At 43.6% G+C, this 20,837-nt stretch overlaps 2 protein-coding genes across 3 annotated transcripts; both read left to right on the forward strand.

Moving 5' to 3' along the window:
* The first annotated feature begins 2,106 nt into the window (after window positions 1-2,106).
* Window positions 2,107-7,733, forward strand: thnsl2 (threonine synthase-like 2). Of its 2 annotated transcripts, none has more exons than XM_026174597.1 (9): window positions 2,107-2,385; window positions 3,914-4,145; window positions 4,235-4,429; window positions 4,513-4,665; window positions 4,744-4,983; window positions 6,245-6,393; window positions 6,710-6,835; window positions 6,907-7,061; window positions 7,270-7,733. In XM_026174597.1, the coding sequence occupies exons 2-9, from the start codon at window positions 3,923-3,925 to the stop codon at window positions 7,493-7,495; spliced, it is 1,467 nt and encodes a 488-aa protein (XP_026030382.1). In that variant the 5' UTR covers window positions 2,107-2,385; window positions 3,914-3,922; the 3' UTR covers window positions 7,496-7,733. The 2 variants fall into 2 exon arrangements, with proteins under 2 accessions (XP_026030382.1, XP_026030383.1); XM_026174598.1 differs by lacking the exon at window positions 2,107-2,385 and adding an exon at window positions 3,304-3,432.
* Window positions 7,734-9,516: 1,783 nt separating this feature from the next.
* Window positions 9,517-20,717, forward strand: dqx1 (DEAQ box RNA-dependent ATPase 1). Its single transcript, XM_026174599.1, has 12 exons — window positions 9,517-10,095; window positions 11,945-12,310; window positions 13,763-13,956; window positions 14,803-15,256; window positions 16,611-16,910; window positions 17,043-17,142; window positions 18,152-18,310; window positions 18,452-18,643; window positions 18,749-18,874; window positions 19,156-19,346; window positions 19,434-19,624; window positions 19,893-20,717. Exons 2-12 carry the CDS (start codon window positions 11,975-11,977, stop codon window positions 20,101-20,103), a joined length of 2,454 nt encoding a protein of 817 aa, XP_026030384.1. The 5' UTR covers window positions 9,517-10,095; window positions 11,945-11,974; the 3' UTR covers window positions 20,104-20,717.
* Window positions 20,718-20,837: the final 120 nt, after the last annotated feature.

Raw genomic sequence — 20,837 nt, forward strand, 5'->3', positions numbered from 1 at the left:
CTGCTGTTTAAATGGGTTTTTCAACCACAAAAATATTTAGATCTCAGAAATTCTGGAAAGATTAAATAAATAAAAAAGCACCAAATTTCATCCCAGTTGCTGAGGTTCCATGTCCTGTTAGTGTACAAACAGCCATGGTGCTAAGATAAAATTATAAGTAGCTTCAATAAATGCACTGGCGTTATTGTACAAACAAAAATGAGCTGATTCTGAGGAGGTCCGCTGGGAACCTTTCTCATATTTTGCTGATTTTACATCAAATCTTCCGCACTTCTTGTTGTACTTTCTAACCTCTTACTGTCCATTGAGTAGTTAAGGGTTCAGTCAGATCTTCCTTTTCTGTTTTATGTTATAACAGACGAACGTTGAGGCCAAAGTTGCTTTGAGAGTTGAATTGAGAGGCCCACGTGCTGTTTAAGCATGTTTGTTAACATGCTTAAAATGCAACATCACTGTGACTGATACGAGGTTAAAGATCAGTAATCACGTTAAAAATCTGAGATTAGTTTTTCCCCCAAATAATCACAATTATGATTTTTACCATAAGTAGCCCTGCCACAGCTACACAGGTTGTTCACATTTCTGCTGACACTGTTAAATCGATCTTTCATGTTTCTGACTCCGCAAGGAACAAACGCACAACTACACTAATCTTTGTTTCCTGACAACCTGCAGCTGAAGTAAAATCTGCAGTTTTTGGGTTTTTTTGCATCTCAAGAAAAAGCCGGCATGAAAATGAAAGTATTGAAGTGTATTTTAGTCTCATTAAACCACTTCTGAACATCTGGAATATTCTGTTCAGTGTGAAAGAGCAAGTTTACGAAGACCAAAATTATTCTGTATTTTTACCATGTTGGGATTTTTACTTTTTTTATTTTGAGGGACTGTTACTAGTTAGATTCCCATGCTCCTCTTTTAATGTGTATTTATTTTTTATTTCCTGTGTGTGTGTGTGTGTGTGTGTGTGTGTGTGTGTGTGTGTGTGTGTGTTGAAGGGGGGTGATGTTCTCTATACTCAGTCTTATATCAGTTATATGCATGGAATGGATTTTGTAAGATGATTTTTGTAAAACGTCTCCAGTGTTAAGACTTGTAAATATGTTTTTACATGTTTGCAGACGTGCATTAAAATGAACAATGGGATAAATCGCATGCCTCTTTCTTTCTGGTTTCAGAATAAGTCGGATTCTGTAAAATTCTGTCTATGAGGACCCTACTTCTCCTGTGGCCTCTGTAAATACTTTCATGATGAGTTTATGATCTCAGCTGCTAGTTTCAAGTCTTTGGTCAAATAATTATCATGTTTTATTTACAATCATGATCTCATTTACAGTAAAAGTAATGTATGCCTTAGATTGGGCCTACCCTGAGATTAAGTCATGTTTTACAGCAGACAGTTTCACACATCATTACTGATAAACCACATGTTTTTCTTATCACAGATCGAAACAAGCACCAGCCTCCAGCACTGAAGTATAAAAGCTGCAGTTGCTCTAATGTTATCTTGAGGCTGGTTCTCACTCCTTCAAACTGTACTTAAGCTTAAAGTTAGTATATTAGGGGAATGAGCTGGAGTGCCTGAATTGGACCTAAAGACCATGTTTGTTTTGTTGATGCCTTTTGAAGAATTAACAGAATTCTCTAACATGGTGTGACAGCCACAACAAACACTGAAGCTCTAAAATGAGTTCTGAAATCAGTGGGTGGTATCACAGTAGCTATGTACGTACACACACACACACACACACACACACACTTACTTGCAGGGTAAGAGTAAAACAAAAAGACTTAATTAATCAGACATCCTCGACCCACATTACTGTTTTGTTTTTGTTTTTTACTGCACAGAAAGTGTAGACAATTCATCAATAAAATTTTTTTTTTTTTTTTTTGCATAATTTAATTAGTTTTACTCAAGCGTTGTGGGCATTTGTGTATCGTATGGTCCTAAATAACAGGAAACACATTACTCTTCAGGTAAGGTGACAACAGCGCATTGCTTTTACTACGGGTGGTTTATTACATGCATAAATAACTTTGAAACAACTCCGATACAGAAAGGGCCTGCTGCTGCTCTCCCATACTGAACACCAGCGGGTGCTGTTCCATCCTCCCACCGCAGGGGGCAATAATGAGCTCAGTTCGCTGATGAAAATGCTGCTTATGGATAAATAAGCTTCACACAAAGTTCACATTTCTTCACTATTAGATGTGTTTAAAGTAGGGTTTTTTTTGTCAGTTGAGCAAAAGAGGGACACTAAGAAAGAAGAGTAAGATGTTTTTGCATACACGCACCGGTTTCCCTCCCCTGCTCCGTAAAAAACGTTAAGCTAACGGCCACTTCTCACTTCTCCCATCGTTTCTTCGGAACCCTGGAGACTGAAGGTAACTTGGCTAGTTTTAGCGGCTTTAAAAGCAAAAACTAACGCTTAAAATTAATGACTGCCTATTTTAGTGAACACAGAACCGCACACACTGCATGTTTGATGAGAATTCACTATGTTAAACTGATTTTTATTTGTGAAGTCCTGATTGCTTTTTCTATTTTGGCTTGTGGTGAATGCAACCTTAGTCATGTGAAAACTGCTTTAGGAGCACCCCACTCAGCATATTAATATAGGGATAAACAAATGTTAGCTGACATGAAGTTACCGCTTTTGTTTACAAATATTCACTTAATCTAATTTCTTTGGCCTCAGGAGGTGTGGTGTTACCCGCACCTGTGTTCTTACCTGATCACAGGAGGCTGCCCTGTTCAAAAATCACCTAAACTCTTGTAGAGGTTCACTTAAACCTGCTGCTGCCGAAAGGGTTAATTTAAAAACAGTTGCATCACCAAAACTGATTCAGAATAATTTACCTTAAAAAAACTCAAATTAGTGGTAAAAAAAAAAAAAAAAGTTTTAAAACAAATTTAAAACGGCAGACTTTCAAAAGAAGGATAACTTGAGCTTCAAGACTGATAATAGTTATAGTACCAGATTAATTTCATGTGTCTGATGGCTCTGATTTATTTGCCGCATTTTATTAAAATCACTGTTAGTGCACGGTTAACAGGTGGGTGTTTTGGTGCTTCACACTGTTCACGTGATAGAACAGTTAGATTTTATGTAACACAATCAAAATAATGAGAACCAAAGCTTATGTTAGAATCATGTGACGGTTATTCACTGTTTTATTTTCAGTGAATTCAGAAAATATTGCTGACATGGATGTGTGTGAAAACCTGGGAAAATCTTAGTTAGACTGACTTTATATTAAGTAAGTGTGTCCTGGTTTCAGGACGGTTGTTCCAAAGTCCAGGTTTTTTTCTTCCTGGTTAGTAGAGCCATGCCTCGAGGTTTAGAAAGCTTTGGTTAAAAAGCAACTCTGTGAGTTAGTTCTTCTGAATTATGAAAAAAGGACTGCAGCAGTTCTGCTCAGTGCGGAGCGGTAAGTGTGTGTTTTATAGTTGGCAGTGTGAAATGGGCTTTCTTTGTAGGAACAATATCTGCCACAAAATAATAATAAGTAAAATTTAAAGTGCTCATTTACTGCTTAATATAACTCATAAAGGTCACAACATGTTTGTGTTTACTCTAAAATCTGTTTATTCTGTGTCGCCACAGACAAAGCTGATTTGTTTTACACATGCACATTTACTCTTAGCGTTTTAGTCCTGCTTTCCAAGGATGTGTACAATGGCAGTCAAAACTTTCACCCATTCACATGTTGGTATTGTCTGTGTCAAGACTGCTGATGAACCTGTACCGATAACAACATAAAGTGTGGCTTAAATTCAAGCTTTTCTTATAAATTTTTGCTTTACAGAAAAACACACACATAGTTTCAGAGAAGTGCACCCTGGCAGATGATGCAGAATGATGTCACAGAACTCAGACCAGGATATGATGACTGTTACCTTCCTTCACAGGCGTGTAGGATGCAGTACTGCAGTACTCGTGGGGGGGTCAGGGGCTGGGACTTCCGGGAGGTGCTGTTTTCGGGCTATGCCCCAGATGGAGGGATGTTCATGCCGGAGAGTTTGCCTCTGCTGAGCCCCGACACCCTGAGGAGCTGGAAGGGGCTGTCCTACACCAAAGTAGTGATGGAGGTTGCTTCACTGTTCATCCCTCCTCAGCTGATCCCCAGAGACCACCTGGAAGGTGAGCTGGGGGGAAAAATTCACCGTTGCATGCAGGTAGAACTGATCAGATAATCAGTGAGTCCTGTTTCCCGTGTTTCTCTCTCCCAGTTCTCGTGGGTGAAGCCCTGTCTGGCTTCTCTGTGCCGGAGGTAGTTCGAATTGCCCGGCTGAAGGGGGGTCTGTCTGTCCTGGAGCTCTTCCATGGAGACACCCTGGCCTTTAAGGACCTGGCTATGACCTGCACTGTACGCTTCCTAAACTACTTCCTGCAAAAAGAGAACCGCAGGGCGACTGTTCTCGTAGGTGAGAGGGAAACATGTTTTTATTATGGGTTAAAACCAGAGAACTAGATGCAGGTGAAAAACTGGCATAAATGTCATCCTCAGGTACGTCTGGGGACACCGGCGGCTCGGCCATCCAGAGCGCCAAAGGTCTCCCTGGGCTGGACATGGTGGTGGTTTACCCCCGTGGACGCATCACTCCAGTGCAAGAGAAGCACATGATCTCTTGCTTGAAGGATAACGTCCATGTTTTTGCAGGTACACGCAGAGAAGCTCAAACAGCCACGTTTTTTATGGTTATAAAGTTTCTCTGAATCAATCTCACTCCATCTGTAGCCGACGGCAGCTCTGATGACATAGACCAGCCACTGCGCCGCCTGTTTGCCGACCAGGAGCTTGTTAAGTCTCACGGCCTTATGAGCCTCAACTCAGTGAACTGGTCCAGGGTCATGATCCAGCTCGCCCACTTCGTCTACGCCTACTTGGAGCTCAGTGGGGTGAAGCAGGACGATGTGGGCGCAGCGCTGCCGGAGCTAGAGGTGGTGGTTCCCACGGGAGGGGCAGGAAACATCGCAGGTGGGTTGATAATGTAAGATTTCTCATCCATGTGAGAAATCTTGGTCAGACTGATCTGAGAGCCAAAGTAAAATCACCAGCATTACTTTTTTAAAAACCATTTTTATTTAAAAAGGGAGATTTCAGTTACTCAGTTTTATTTATTATTTTGTCAAAAATAACATCCGCTTATCTGGGTCCTGGCTGCAGGTCAGTGTCCTCAGCATCCAGGAAACATCAAGAATTTTCCAAATATGACACAAATAATGTTTTTCTTTATCGTTACAATCCATCCCGAGCTCTTCCCAGTCGCACGTTCCCACAACGCCACATCTAGAAGGTGTTCAGGAGGCATCCTGGTCGGATGCTGCACCACCTTCACTGACTCTTTTGATGTGGAGGAGCATCGACTCCTCTCTAAGCTCCTTGTCCTGTTTCTTAAAGTGTGAAGTTTTTCCACAGTTCGATTTCATACCCATGAAATGAGGTAAATTGATGCAAATTTACCTGATGATGCAGAAAGAAATGGATCTATCTGCAGATACTATATCACAGACCGTGGATTCTCCTAACGCTACCATCAGTCAGAAAAGGAGGAGGAGCTTAGTGATGTTTGAGCTTGAACTTCATGGATCAACTTTTCTATCAAAACAGAAGTTCAGCTCTCTTCAATGCAGCAGACCTTTGCAATGTCCTGATCACTGCAGACACTCTGTTTGGTCCTGGGGAAAGTTTATCCTACGTCCTAAGTAGACTAAGTATGATCCAAAGACGTCTATGAAGAAAAGACCAAGCGAGCACATCACTTTGCTTTGTACAGAATTACTGGGACCTGAGGTCAAGCTCGCAGGTGCACACCCAGTGGATGGGCCACATAGATCTGCAAGGTCCCATGGAAAAATTTGAAATAGTCACCAAAAAATCTTTCTCTCTTATTTTGAAACTGATGGTTTCCATTAGTCAGTATGTTTCCTGTCTGCAGCACATATATTTTGTTGAGTGTTAAGAAGAAAAGTGTCACCACAGCTGCCAGTAAGACTCTGAAAAGTCTTTTTCTAACACTAACCAAGTAGTTCTGTGATTTTGCTCAGTTCTCTCCAGACCCTTCTTTTCTTTCTCTTTCTTTTTCTGTATTAAAGTTAAATCATATACTCTTAGAATCTATGAACAGCTGTAATAATCTTGTCGTTTTGGTCCTCTTTTTTTCTGTGTGTCTGTCTCTCTGTCCTTACACTAGTGCCTCCTTATAAAAGCTGTTCCTGTCTCTTTTCTTTTTGGTCAGCCGGCCTCATCGTAAAGCAGATGGGACTCCCCTTGAAACTGGTTGCCATGGTGAATTCCAATGACATCGTGCACAGGATGGTAACCAGCGGTGACTTTTCCATGGCGGCTAATGTCACACAGACGTTGGCCCCGGCTATAGACATCCAGGTAGAGACACTACACCTGCTCATGTGTGCAGAGTGTATCTATTTCCTCCAGTCCTCAGACAGCCTGATGGCTTAAGCATTTTATTACAGTGCAGTTCCTCTGATGTTCACTTGAAGCTCTGACAGTCAGTTAAAATGTCCAACTTTACAGCAGATTTCCTCCTTTATATCAGCTGCACAGGGGTAAATCTCACCTGGTCTCACCTGTTTAAATTGTATAAATGCTTAAAGTTTCCATTATTAGAGGCGTGGCCTCTTTGACTGACAGGTGGGTGGTAACACAGGTGACATGTCTCTGGTTTATTTGTCTCCTGCAGGACCCATACAACATGGAGCGAGTGTTCTGGCTGCTGCTGGGCAGAGACGGTGCCAAAGTGAAGACGATGATGGAGGGGTTTCAGCGCTCGCGCCGACACTTGCTGCCTGAAAACCACCGCAGACTGGTACCCGCCACCTAGCTGGTTCACGCCAGTGCTTCTCCTCTGAGCTTCTAATCTGATTTTTTCCTTTTTAGCTGTCACAGGTTCTGTCGACGGGGACAGTGACGGACGAGGGGATCCTGGAGACCATGAAGAGCTGCTGGGAGGAGAACCAGTATGTGCTGTGTCCTCACACAGCTGTGGCAGTTTGGCATCACTACCACTGTCCTCACAGTGCCCAGCTCAACAGGTCAGACATGCCAAGTTTAAATATTCAGTCATATCACCTGTGCTCCCGCTGTTCTTGAGGCTCTCCTCTGCAGATATTTTATTCTGTGACAGATAATAATCAGCTGATAGTTCACTGAGTTGCTCTAATAAAGTTAGTTAGCAGTAGTAATAACCTGCTGGGAGGCATGTGACATCTGCGTGTTAAGTCCACTTTTCTCTCGTTACAGATGTTACATTGCAACTGCTTCTCCGGCCAAGTTTCAGGCAGCAGTGGAGAAGGCAGCTTTGACCTTTGACCTTCCAGAGGCGGTGCTGGCTTTGGAAAAGCTGCCGACCCGTTATCAGGAGCTGGAGCGGTGCCAGAACTGGTGCGAAGACTGGGAGGACAGACTGAGAGAGACAATCCAGTCTGTGAGCGTGGCGAGGAAGAATGGCATGACTTACTACACCTGAGTGGACATTAAACCGTTTTCAGGTCAGGTGACTGTGGCAGCACGTCGCTGATCTCTGAACCTGCTTATCAGGATTTAGTGAATGATATTGATGGCAAAGGAATCACGTGAGCCCTCAGGTGGACTTTGGTCTGTGGTGTCATATGACTTTTGTGTTTTCACACCTGAAACGAAGCCGTCTCTCCACAGCTTCAAACTGTATGTGACAAATAAAATGAAGCTAAATTCTATGACTTTAACCGTCTCAGCTGCTGTTTTTATCACTGTAGTCATGCAGTCATGGAAACACTAAAAGGATGTTTGAGGCCTTTATGTATTTTTAAGTTATGAGTTGGTCAACAGATAAAAACAGTCTAGCTTTCATGACAGCTCACCCTGAAATGTCAAATCCACATATTTTTGTACAAATACATTTTTGGCATGTCATTCTTCATCATATTTTGGCACCTACATATCAGGATCAAGTACTTTTTGTACTTTTGGGGCCTGGAATAATTTTACAACTTTTGTTTTTGTGTGTCATGTTGAAGAGGAATCAGCTGACGAAACCTTTAAACACAGCCACTGGTAAAACACTGCCCTCTGCTGGGGAATGTATCAATTAAAATTTCCAGATGGCAATTACAAACACTACTTTAAATGTGAAAGTTTTCCAGATTTGAGGGAGGTTAAAAGAACACACACACACCAACAGATAAATATTCCTGTCACTATCACTTTTGTCAAAAATTATGGTAAGATTGCACATTTATTTTGATAAAATATACTCATTTTGGCTCCTTAAAGCTGCCCTGTGACCAAATGACTGAAAAAACATGTGGTTTAAAGTAAATACTAATATATGAATACAGAAAGGAAGGTGGAGGAACCTAAATAAATGTAGACATACATAAATATCCAAATATATTTATAAAAATGAGAAATATAGATTTATAAATTTCATTAATGAAATATAAAGATTTAGAAATAAATATAAAAATACAGGAATACATATGTGCAAAAATATAAATAAATTAGTTAATTAAACTGCTTACTGGATGTGGCTATAGATATACTTTATATCAGATAAATATCAGTGTAGTACAGCAAATTTTAAAATACAGATACAGGAATAAATACTTGCATCATGCCATAATAAATGAAGAAATAAATATTTAAAAATAAATCTTCATAAATAATCAACACAAAAAATACAGAATTAAACAAATTATTGTTAAAATATATTTAAAACAGATAACAATCAGTGTATACATACTGAAATAAATCAATCTAAACTATTAATTATGAAAATACAGAAATATATGAAATACAGACACATGAGTATAAAATTACATAAAGAATTTTTTTAAAGCTTATTCATCAAACATCAAAACTAACATTCATTCGTATTCTGGGGCCTGAATCTCCTCCATACCTGCTTCATGCCCTGAGGGGCGGGGCTATGGCTCCCCACACTCCCTAGCAGATCGTTACATGGAGAAACCTCTTGAATACAAGCATGCTGATCCACACAGGTGTACACACGGGTGTTCACAGACACAAACTACACCTTTCTTGGCTACTACCTCAAAGCACATTGTGCGCTCTCGATCTTGCGTACTGCACAATAACATGTAATATTTAGTATCTACCGTTAGCTAGTTTATTGTGATGATGTTGTATTTATTATGTTGCTCTTTCTTGTTTGTTTTCTCTTATCTCCATACAGGTGATCCAGGTGTTTTGTTTGTTTTTCTTTTTTTTTCTTCCCCCCTTCCTCACCATCTCTTCTCCCCTCTATTTTTCTTTCTCTCCCTCTCTTTCTTTCATTCTTTCTCCCTGTCCTATCCCCCAGTCATGTCTGTAACAACCGAAAATCAAATTAAATAAATATAGAATTATAATAAAGGTCAGTCAAACTGACCAATATGGCAAGGCCATGATGAATTGTTGCCTTCAGGCAACAATTCTGATGTCTAAAGATCCAAAGGAGACAGGCAAAAAGTTTTGATTTATTTAAATATTTATTCATTTTTGTGTGATATTGTACCCTTTTTGTATTTTATTTTATTCATTTGTTTTTAACAATCTTAATTCTTCTCGTATTACCGTGGTTATGTCTCGTTGTCGCGCCACAGAACTGCTGACCTTGATGTCCAAATAATACACATAATTTTAATTTCTTCATAAGTAAAAAAAACAAATAAAGGGAATGTGGGAGGGGAAAATGGAAGAAAATATTAACTGGGCTGTCTTTACTCAAGTAAAAATGTCGAACTTGTTCCGTGAACGCCTCTCTGTCACGCTCTGAACTCTCCGAGGTTTCCTCAAAGTAACACGAGCTTTGACAGCTCGACGTGCCAACATGGCGGCTGGCAGCTAACGCAGACGCCTCCTCCTCCGTCTTTATCGTTATCTTTGTCAGCAGTGAAGAGATCAGCGGGCCCGGGGAAGATTCACGGAGAGGGCCGGTGAGCGGATGTCTGTCCCGGTCTCTGTCTCGCTGTTGTCCGGTACGTGAAGCCGGCTTTTTTTCTGAACCGACAGCAACAACAACAGGAGGAGCGGAGGGCGGGCTGGTTCAGCGGGGCTTCTTCACCTGTCGACCGGTATGTCTCTCAGGTAAGAAGGCGTACCTGTGATGGCTCGTTGCTGTGCTGGCTTTCCTCCCTCCTCTCGGCCAAGTCAGGTGACCCGTTGGCATTAAAATGGCTCTCAGAGATAAGAAAAGAGGAGCGGGCGGCTGACTGCTGTGACATTAGTCTGCTTAAATAGACTCGTCAGGCTTATTAAGGTTAAGGGTCAGAACGGTGCCACATCACCCTGATACAGGCTTATTTCTCAGAGACTGTTTTTAAACCCGAGTTTCTCCTAAACAGAGACTCCACTGTCTCTGCTGTAGAGTCACAAGAGAAGGTCTTTTGTTTGTCATCCAAATCTAATCAGTGGTTTTCATTAACACCTGAACCTGGTGGTGGCTCCACCCATGAGTGATTCATATTAGATAATCCCCTCCACTTATTCTGCTCCAAACTTTTTATTTCTGGACTGAACTGAATAGCTTTGCATGAGTCACACTTCAAAATAAACCTTCTTTATTATATAATGGTCTTATTTAGCTTTTCTCTCTTTAATTATTGGCAGAAGTGGGTGGAGCTTCTGTGTGACTGAGATGGCATGTTAGGAATATCCCCTCTGCCAGAGGCTGATATGATGGGTTCAGCCCAGCCACATCCAACCCAACAGTTTTCAGTAGCTGAATAGAGCAAGGAAGCAGCCATCGACATGAACGACCTGCTTCTGTTTCTCATCTTTCATTAAAAACAGATCCATTCTGCTCATTTCAAGCTATGTATTGAGCATATGAGTAGCTTAGCATGCTTCAAATTAAAAAATAATCCTCCTTCATCTTATACAGTCCTCTTCTGATTGGTTGCTCCTTGTAAACAGAAGTGGGTGGGCTACTGAGCAGGAGTATCCAGGCGGTCTGAGTAGTTTTTGTCACCGTAACACAATCGAGGAGTTTTTAATGATAATTAATAATACAGTACATATCAAAAAACATGTCCTCAAGCTGCAGAGAGGCTTAAATAAAATCTATTGATGTGCTGTCTGGATAGATGGGAGCAGGATTAGGGGGGTTAGTGTGGAGTGGGAAGGGAGGCTTATTAGCAGCATATCTGGAGACTGTAAAGAAGACATAGAAAAGGATGAATGTTGGGAAACCAGCAACAAAGGCCGAGTGCTGAAAAGCAGCACAGGTGGATAAATTTGGCTTGGCGCCGGCACATTTGGCAGGGCTGAGTATTTGATTATGGAGCTGCTGTCATCCGGTGTGCTTCTGGTCTGACTCCGGCACACCTGAAACCACACAAACACAAAAAGGAGACGCTCAGGGAGGGGCGCAGGTCAGCAGGAGGGAAAGGGAGGTGGAGGAGGGTGTGGCACATGAAGCAAAATCTGTAGACGGCCTCTGTCATCTGTTTAACTTCCACCTGCTGGTTTTGGTTTTGCTTTGTGTGTGTTTGGATGTTTTTGGCCATGCAGAGTACTTTTTGCTGTTTACATAAAGACACCTCGCAGTTCCCACTGAACTGAGTCAAACCCTGAGGACCGCTGGAGAAATTAGGCGTGATCATGATCTAAAAATAGATCAAAAATTGAACTCTCGCTGCACATCCCTACCTCAGTGTTTTCCCTCTTCTTGTGCTTTTATCTGCTTCTCTGGCTTCCTCACACATTAATAAGTGAGCCGAGCAGCAGGCACCCAGCGGGTGTGTGCTGCAGCTGTCTGATGACCACGGTGGCGTCTGGGCGGAGACGCACATTCCTCAGCTACATACCAAACATGATGGTTCCTGTGAAGTCTCAGGAAGTAGTCTGGGCCCTCAGACTCTTCCTCTCTGGTTTTGCAGGAATTGGTGAACTTTGCTCGTTGTGACCTTTAGTTGTTTTTTTTTTCTCTCTGCAGGTAATCTAAGGAATCTCAGATAACCTGCTGATGATGTCATCACCGATGGCAGCAAAGCCATCCACTGCCTCTGCCTCCCAACTTCGGCCCTCCACAGCTCTGGACTCACTGTCCGTGTCTTCCCTCTTAAGCGGGGATCTGGACGATGAAGAAGATGGAGGAAGTCGAGGCGGTGAGGATGAAGGACTGGGAGACCTGGAGGTGAACCCTTATGATGGTTTGCCCTTTTCTTCGCGATACTATGCCCTGCTGGAGGAGAGGCAGCGCTTTCCAGTGTGGCGACTCAGGCAGAGTCTGCTGGAGCACCTCGAGAGCCACAACATGGTCCTACTGAGCGCGCCCAGTGGGTCTGGGAAAAGCACGCAGGTAACCACAGGCAGGAAAACATTTTTTGTTTTGTTTTTTTCGAAAATGTAACAAAGCCAGTCAGATCTGTGACTGCCTCCCAGTTGCTCCCATTTAGAAAATTTCCTAATCCATATTTTCATTCTTGGACTCTACTAGAGACGCTTTGCATGACTTGCATCAAAATAATCCCTCTTTATCTTACACTTGGCTTGATTTTTGGTCTTTTCTTTGTAAATTCAAACTGTGTTTTGAGTTTTGCTGGTTTAGAAGCCTGTGTGCTTTACGGTGGTTTTACTGGTCTCACTCATTTAAGATCAGACTGAGCTGTATGTGTCCAGTCTGACACCCGGTCTTTTAACATGACTCGTGTGTGGAGCCAGCCTCAAGTGGACATCAGAGGAACTGCAGGCCTGGAGGTGGTTTCTGTGCTGGGTCTGTCTCTCAGGGACAGTCTGGTTATCTATATGCCTGCTCCATAGTTACATCCACCCACAGGCTAATGAATGACACCATTAAACCAATGTGATAGATTCACAGTGCTGTGCTGTAACCTGAACGCTCATTTAGTCCTGAAACACCCACAGATCTCATTTCCAGCACCACCTCCTCCTCCTCCCTGTGAGTCTTTATGTGCTCGTTGCTTCGGTCTCTGTTGATCGGCTGTTTTCTGTGATACCTTCACTTTGTCTTTCTTTTTGTGTTACAGCCTTTATCTGCGCTGTCTGTTTATTAACCTGAATCTGGGTCACATATCTGTTATCACTTTGACCTTTGCCCCTCAGTGCGCTCGCTGTATGTCAGTAATTTCTTCTGTTTTTACTCAGTGTTGATGAGTCCTGATTTCCTCTTCAAGGTTTAATTTAGAAGAACAAAAACGTGTCATAAGGGTACATTTTTGTCTATTCTGGGTCTGAATATTTTGCTTATTTTGTATTTAATTCTTTATTCTTAGTTTGGGTCCCCATCAGCTTCCCCCTCCTCCTCTTAAGATCAAATGAAAGCTTTGATTAAACATGGATTTAAGCTCCATTTAAGGCCCAGCTTGTTCTCTTTGGTAATGCGTGGATGACACTTGTTGGCAGTTTATTTATTGCTGTTAATAAGGGATGGATGTAGCCATGGTGATGTCACCCACTGGTTTCTGCACCTTTTGAAGATGACTAAACGTAGGTCATGTGCAGGTTTTGGGACTTGTGCACTGGTTTCTTGTGGTGTCTGAGGTCATGCAGCATGGCGGTGGTTGTCTGGTCGCAGCCATGGCAGGCTCAGTGAGCAGACTTGACTAGCAGACGAGGGCAAGAGAACCAATCACAAGCAGCACTCAGAATTTGAATGCTTACAGCCAAATGACAGCAGTCCATCCAAAAGCTCATGATGTTGCGCAAGTATAGTGTGAATTATAAGCTTTGAAGAACTTTATTAAGTCTAAAAACATTGTGTGACCTCTGTCCTCCCATGTGCTCACTGCAGGTTCCTCAGTGGTGCGTGGAGTACGCGCTCTCCTACGAGTTCTCTCATGGCCTCGTGTGCTGCTCGCAGCCTCACTCGGTGGCGGCGGTGAGTCTGGCCCTGCGCGTGGCCGATGAGATGGACCTCAGCCTGGGTCTGGAGGTCGGCTACAGAGTGCCCAACGATGACGGCTGCACGCCTGACACCATGCTCAGGTTAGATCCTTTTGAAATCTTACGCTGTTTTCAAAGTAATTTCATTTCTGTAGTGGCAAATAAAAAGTATTCAGATTACTCTGAAATTTCTCCTTTACTCTGTCTCTTGTACCTTTTAGATACAATATATTTTTAAGATAAATGCTTTTTATTGTGAATTATAATGTTATTTAAAAAATGAGGCACACAGTGCATAGAACAGAGCAGCACTGCTTCTTGTTGTCAGTATCAAACAATTAGGTAATCGTAAGTAAAAGTAATTAATCTGCGATAAACCTTAGACTGCTCTGAATCTTTGCTTCCATATTTACACTAGATATTGTCTTTCTTCTGCTTTCAAGATCAGCTGCCATCACTTCATAACACGTTTACACTCTAATCCAGCAGGTACAGGCAGTATATCTTATAAGCATTGGATGATGCCTCTCTGCAGGCTTTCAGAAGGTGATCAATCAGGGGGGTCTTAAAAAGACGGGAGCTGAAATGGCTCGTTTCAGTTAGATGAACAGAGTGGTTACATAAAGGCTCGATAAAAGATAAATAAGGATTGCTTTGAACGGAGCTACTGCAGCTCGTTCCCTGTTCTCATTTAACTCACAACAAGGAAGCAAGTATCAAATTATTCCTTTTTGTTATTCTTTGAAAAGTCTCTGAAACAAACCTGCATGAAACATTTGATCCATGTTAAAGTCTAAACTTCTGCATCTCTGGATTTCTTTGGTTCTGGATGAAAATATTCCTCTGCCTTTCTTCTGCCCACAGCCTCACCATCAATTCTTATACTCTGTACACTTTAGTTTCCTCTGAGATTGATCCACGTGTCCTGTTTTGATGCCCTCTCCGCAGGTTTGTCAGCGACACGCTGTTGCTGGAGGAAATGATGTCAGACCCCCTGCTGCATCAGTACGGCGTCGTGGTCTTGGATGAGCTCCAGGAGCGCACAGTGCCCACAGACGTGCTGCTTGGCCTGCTGTGCGACGTCTGCCGCCAAAGGCCTGACAACTTCCGAGTGGTCCTCCTCACTCACCCCACTCTCGCCCCTCGGCTCGCCACCTTCCTGGGACCCTCTGTCCCTCACCTCTCCTTGGACAACCTCCCCTCAGAGCCTGCTAATGGAGACCAGGAGGAGGAGGAAGAGGGTGGAGCAGTGGAAAGGAAGGCTGTGAACGCGGAGGTGGAGACACTGTACAGGGAGCTTTCAGCGGGAAAGGAACCCACCGCCGTCGCATGTCACATGGTGCTGGATCTGCACCGGAGAGGAGAGGAAGGAGACGTGATGGTGTTTCTGGCCAGTGCACAGGTACACGAGTAAACGGCCACGGAGAAGAAAGTAGATCCTCCGAGGTTTTTTGTGACAGAATATCTTTAAAAATTAATCTCCACATCAGCAGGCATGAAAATTATTTAAATACAACCTCTAATGAAGGAAAGCATGACTCATTTAACAAAAACTAAACCAAAGACTGATTTAATAATGATGTACACTATATTAATGCCATAGGAAATTAGTCTGTAGGAAATTAGTCCTCTGCATTTAACCCATTCACTCAGTGAAGCAGTGGGCAGCCACCAATCCAGCACTCGGGGAGCAGTGTGCGGAGACGGTACCTTGCTCAGGGGTACCTCAGGGTTCGGTGGATTCGATCCCCCGACCTTCCAATCATGGAACCACCCACTGAGCTATCTCTGTTTCAAACAAAGTAAACAACGCCTGGGCCTGTTGGTACAATGACCCCTGATCTTATTCCTTTAACACAGTGTTCAGTTTTTACACTTTAACACAAAGCAAATTACCCAAACCGATCTTCATTCTTTATTCTGAGTTGTAGAGTTTCACCACCTTTGTCCTGCAGAGCAGTGAAATAAGGTCAGCTCCGCCTGAGAGGCGTCTGGGGCTTTGCAGGTGTCTGATGTCTCAGCTCAAATGAAACTACAAATATGCAGAAATCCCTCATGTGCTTTCTGTACATATTGACCTTCACTTTAGACTCTCATTTAAACTCCCTTTGTGTCAACATCACCACACCTCCTGCTCCTTCACTCACTGTTGAGGCCTTGTCTCCCTCGAGGGTGGTTTAGTTAGGATTACCTGGAGTGGAACACTGTCAAGTTCTTTTTAAATTGCCACTAAGTGACAATCAGCTCATCCTCAGTTTGGAGAAGCAACGCTAGAAAAGAAGGACAGCTGCAGGTGACAGCAGGCCACCTAAAAACATTCACTCTGTTAAGTGTGCTCTTTATTTAGAACATTTTGACTTCTTTGTCTTCTATCAGAGAGCTAAAACCATCAAACTTTGGCAGGAGCATCATTTAACCTCACAGAGCACAAGCTAGGTGAGGGTTTTTTGTGCTTGTTTGTTTGTGGAAGGTGTTTCATTTTTAGAGAAATGCCCCAAAAGGAACCAACAGCGCAAACAAGAGGAAATCGGCAATGGAGGCAAAACCGGTTACGTATCAGGTTGTAAATGTTTATTTCTGCTTTAATGTCAGGCACTTTAACACGGGAGAGTATGGGGCCTCACTGCTGTAGCCCCAGTGGACATCAGGGGAACTGCAGCTGTTGGTGCTTTTTCAGCCTGGTGATGAAAACATGTCCCCTGAATCACACCCTCACAGTGGATTTGATCATGTCCTGTCTCCTCTCTGTTAAACAGGAAATAGAAGAGTGCGCCGCCCTGCTGGAGAAGGAGTGTGTAGCTTTGAGTCCTCAGCTCGGCGCTCTGCGACTCCTCCCCCTCCATGCCGGACTGGGTGGGCTTACACAGCGGATCTACGAGTCCGACCCTGATGCGTCCACCCTGAGGGAGGACGGCAGCTCTGAGGACAGCTCGGCACTGGGAGCTGGAGGTGTGGGCAAAAAAAGGAAAGTCATCCTCACCGATGCACTTGCAGAGGCATCCTTCTCACTGCCCGGAGTTCGCTACGTCATCGACATGGGGCTCCAACTAAAAAATGTGAGTTTGTTTTTGTATCAACAGCAATATTTCATGTAAAAGTACTCTTTTTTTTTTTTATTATCACTTAATAAGCTTTACGCATATTCAGGCCTGTTTTTGAGCTTGAATTTAATTCATGTTCTGTGGCAGGTTTATAATCCACAAATAAGAGCAAACTCTCAGGTTCTGAGGACGATCAGCAAACACCAGGCCGACATGCGCACTCAGAGGGTGAACAGCCACCTTCCAGGTACGCATCTGTTCAGGTTTCACTCCCACACAAATGCTTCCTGAGGGTTAACAGTTTGCTGAAGAGTTATGAAGCACTGACTGAGCTAATCACAGCTCAAAGACTGAAAGATAAAACTCCATTGGTATTTCCCATAGACTGTAAATAAAAGATGTCCATAGCTGCCATGATGTCACCTGCTGGTTTCTCAACTTTGGTGGTGAGAGTCTGAAGTGACCGTTGATCTAATTTTAAGTTTCACATATTTGCACCCCCAGCTGGTCGCAGCAGGTGCAGCCCCTACCGGAGCCTGATTCTGCTGGAGGCTTCTTCGTGTTAAAAGGAAGTTTTTCCTTTCCACTGTCACTAAGTGCTTGATTATAGGGTGTATTGCAGTATCTACCATTTTAAGGCAGCAGAACAGCTCATCTTTACAGTCGCTCCAGACTGAACAGTGATAATCAGGCTGAACAGCTGCCGGGTAACTTTAAATGGCCTGAAATTGATTTAGTGACAGCAGCTCACTGAGGTTTAGTTTAGATGTAATTTTACCAACTGATTAAAGGCAAAGGGAGCGACAAATTCTAACTTTTCTAACTAATCCCCCAAAATAAGCTCAGTGCAGGATTTAGGGACAAACGGTAACTTCCAAAACCTTTCAGTAGATGATAGCATAAATGTATCAGTGATGGTTTTACAGAAGTAAAAGAAGACCATTAAACATGAGCAGAATACAGCGGGGATTAAATGGTTTTAACTTTAGGTGACTGTGAGGTGTAAAACAGGGTCGTCCATGTAGTTATAGTGCAGTTCCTCTCGGCAGACTGCATGCTGCCATCTTATGGTAAAGTTTGGTATTACATGGACAGGGAGAGGCCTAGCTCTGTATCTTTCTTCACACTCTGCTGGCTGCTTTGGATAATTCTGGGAGGATTTGAACTATTTTTAAACAGGAGTTTACAGAAAATACCTTTAACACCTGCAGTGTTTCACCATGGCTGTTAACTGTGTGACTTCTCTCACTTTTTAGGCCTGTGCCTGCGTCTGTACTCCCAGTCCCTGTATGAAGAGGGGATGGCGGAGGCTCACTGTCCAGGTGTGATGGAGGAGAACCTCAGCCACCTGGTGCTGCTGCTGAAGAGGCTGGATATTGCTGACATGGGGCAGTGCAAGTTCCTGGACAGACCAGGTGACTTTTTGCAAACCTCCTCTGTGCCACAGAGCACACAGTGAAGGAGGTACACGTTTGTACCCATGCTAAGGAGACAGTCCAAACTGGTAGTAGTTTGGATTTACCCTCATACCCTCCTCTCTCTGCCCCTCCCCCCAGCCCCTGAGGCCCTGATGCAGGCCCTGGAGGACCTGGACTATCTGGCAGCGCTGGACGACGACGGAAACCTGTCGGAGGTCGGCATCATAATGTCAGAGCTGCCCTTGGAGCCGTCGCTGGCGAAAGCCCTGATCGCCGCCTGCGAGTACGACTGCGTCGACGAGCTGCTCACGATAGCTGCGATGCTCACGGGTAAGCAAGCATTGCAGGAAGTGAAGCCCGATGAGAGACATTCGTTCTACATTGACTCTTTTAATAAAGAACATTTGATCTGATCTTTGTGTTTTCTTGTTGCAGCTCCTTCCTGCTTCGTCACTGCAGAGCCCAGCAGAGAGGAGGCTGCCGTCACACACTGGAGGCCTCTGATGCACACAGAGGGAGATCACATGACTCTCATCAATATATATAATGCCTTCTTGGAGCGTACGTACACTTAACCTTCATCACAGATGTACTGTGCTCAGCAGTGATGGTGCAATATTTTTCAGAAGCTTTAGGCAACTTTTTTCCATGAAACAGAAATTTAACAGAACAGCCCGTGGACCCGTTTCCATGCTGTATTTGACATTAATCAAGTTGAAGCCTAAAGGAAAAAAAAAAACCCAAAAACATTTTCACTGTTTTCTGGGTACAAGTCCTGAAATTCAATAACTGCTTCTGCTGGTTCCTCTGATTGCTGGCCGGCCTGTGTGTGATCACTGCAGACAATCAGGATGAGGCCTGGTGCACGACGAACTTCCTCTGTCACGCCGCCCTGCGATTGGCTGTGGTGATCAGGGCGCAGCTGCTGGAGGTGATGCAGCGGATAGAGCTTCCCGTTTCTCCTCCCACTTTCGGATGCCAAGACAACTGCACGAACATCAAGCGGGCTCTCATCTCAGGCTTCTTCCTCAAAGTAAACTCCTCATTTTAAAAATATTTTTACCCATATTTCTGCTCTTCCACTTGGTGAATTTGTGTAACACTGACTCCTCCTCCTCAGGTGGCTCACGATGTGGACGGCTCCGGTAACTACCTCCTGCTAACTCACCGCCACGTGGCTCACCTTCACCCCTTCTCCTCTTACCTGTGTCGACAGCCGCGGCCCGACCCCCCCAGTTGGGTCCTCTATCACGAGTTCACCATCTCCCGCGACAACTGCATTCGCATCGCCTCTGACGTCCACCCACAGATGTGAGTTAAAGCTGCAAATTGGCTGCAATGTAGTAAAAAAGTGGCTTCATGCAACTTTATTAAAGTGAAAAACATTTTTAATCCCAGTGTCTGAGCACATTATAATCTAATTTAAAAATCAGACCCTCCACAACGCTCTCAGCTGCCTCGAGCAGCCTGTGAAGGATGAGGGCGTAAAAGAGTCGTGTTTTGAGACGCTGTTGTCACTTAGTGCTGATTATTATCACCTTTAAGCATCTCTGTTGACGCCTATCGTGATTCCTCATAGGCTTGTGGAGCTGGCGCCACAGTACTTCCTTGGAAACCTGCCTTCGAGTGACGGGAAGGAGCTGCTGATGGAGCTGCGGCAGAGCCTAGAGCCGCCAGGGTTGTACGATCAGGAGGGGGCGGCGCAGGAGCACGGCCGGAGTCCTAGAGACGCTGAGGGGGGGCAGGAGCCTCACAATCAGTCCAGCACTGAGCTCTGCGTCATCCAATGAGAAGGGAGAAGGGGCGGAGCTTCTCAGGAGAGGATTCTGAAGACTTGGCGGTCTTCTTGATGTGACTTTACACGTGCAACACTAATGTACAGTCCTGTGTGTCTCCTCCTCTGTGTGGCGGCTATGAACATTCACACCTCCTCATTTCCTCTTTTTTTGTTTTTGTTGTTGACTTTATTTAAAAATGAATCTCAAACATTTGCTTTTATTTAAAGAGAGATTTCTATGTTTCTATGAATTTAGAGTTTTAAATTAAAGACAAAAAGGAAGGAGCGATGAGGGTGAAATACCGGAAGCAATACTCCCTGTTAGTGTACGACCTTTGACCTCTATGCAGACGCCCATGAAGAGGTGCTTCTCAGGGCTCACTGTGATCTGTTGTAATGCTGATGCTTCCCAGCTGTTTTGATACAGTTTTCTTGCTCAGTCTTTTCCCTTTTTAATAGAATTTGTGTCGGTGCAAAAACTGCTTTGAATAAAGTGAAGTTTTTCATGTTTTCAGGATTTCAGCTGAGTGATTTTGCACTGTGTAGCTACCTGAGTTTTAACCTTTAAAGTCGCTTTACTGTAAGATTTAAAACTGTCAGTTATTAAAGAGAATTGCCTCCTCCAAAGAGTCTGTTGGTTTGTCAGTGAGATTACACATAAATGATGAGGCTAAACCACAGACTGTAAGTAAAAAAAGGATGTAGCAACCGTGAGTTCAGCCACTGGTTTTAGGTTTTTGGGCATCG

This window comes from Astatotilapia calliptera, chromosome 7 (genome assembly GCF_900246225.1).
Source record: "Astatotilapia calliptera chromosome 7, fAstCal1.2, whole genome shotgun sequence".
In the NCBI taxonomy this organism is placed as follows: Eukaryota; Metazoa; Chordata; class Actinopteri; order Cichliformes; family Cichlidae; genus Astatotilapia; species Astatotilapia calliptera.

Coding starts and splice junctions, on each gene's coding strand:
- thnsl2 (XM_026174597.1), top strand. CDS start 3,923: ATGCAGTACTGCAGTACTCGTGGGGGGGTCAGGGGCTGGGACTTCCGG. Junction 4,984..6,244: donor AGGGGCAGGAAACATCGCAG/GTGGGTTGATAA, acceptor CTTTTTGGTCAG/CCGGCCTCATCGTAAAGCAG. Junction 6,836..6,906: donor CTGAAAACCACCGCAGACTG/GTACCCGCCACC, acceptor TTTCCTTTTTAG/CTGTCACAGGTTCTGTCGAC.
- dqx1 (XM_026174599.1), top strand. CDS start 11,975: ATGATGTCATCACCGATGGCAGCAAAGCCATCCACTGCCTCTGCCTCC. Junction 17,143..18,151: donor GGTGAACAGCCACCTTCCAG/GTACGCATCTGT, acceptor CTCACTTTTTAG/GCCTGTGCCTGCGTCTGTAC. Junction 19,625..19,892: donor TCTGACGTCCACCCACAGAT/GTGAGTTAAAGC, acceptor GATTCCTCATAG/GCTTGTGGAGCTGGCGCCAC.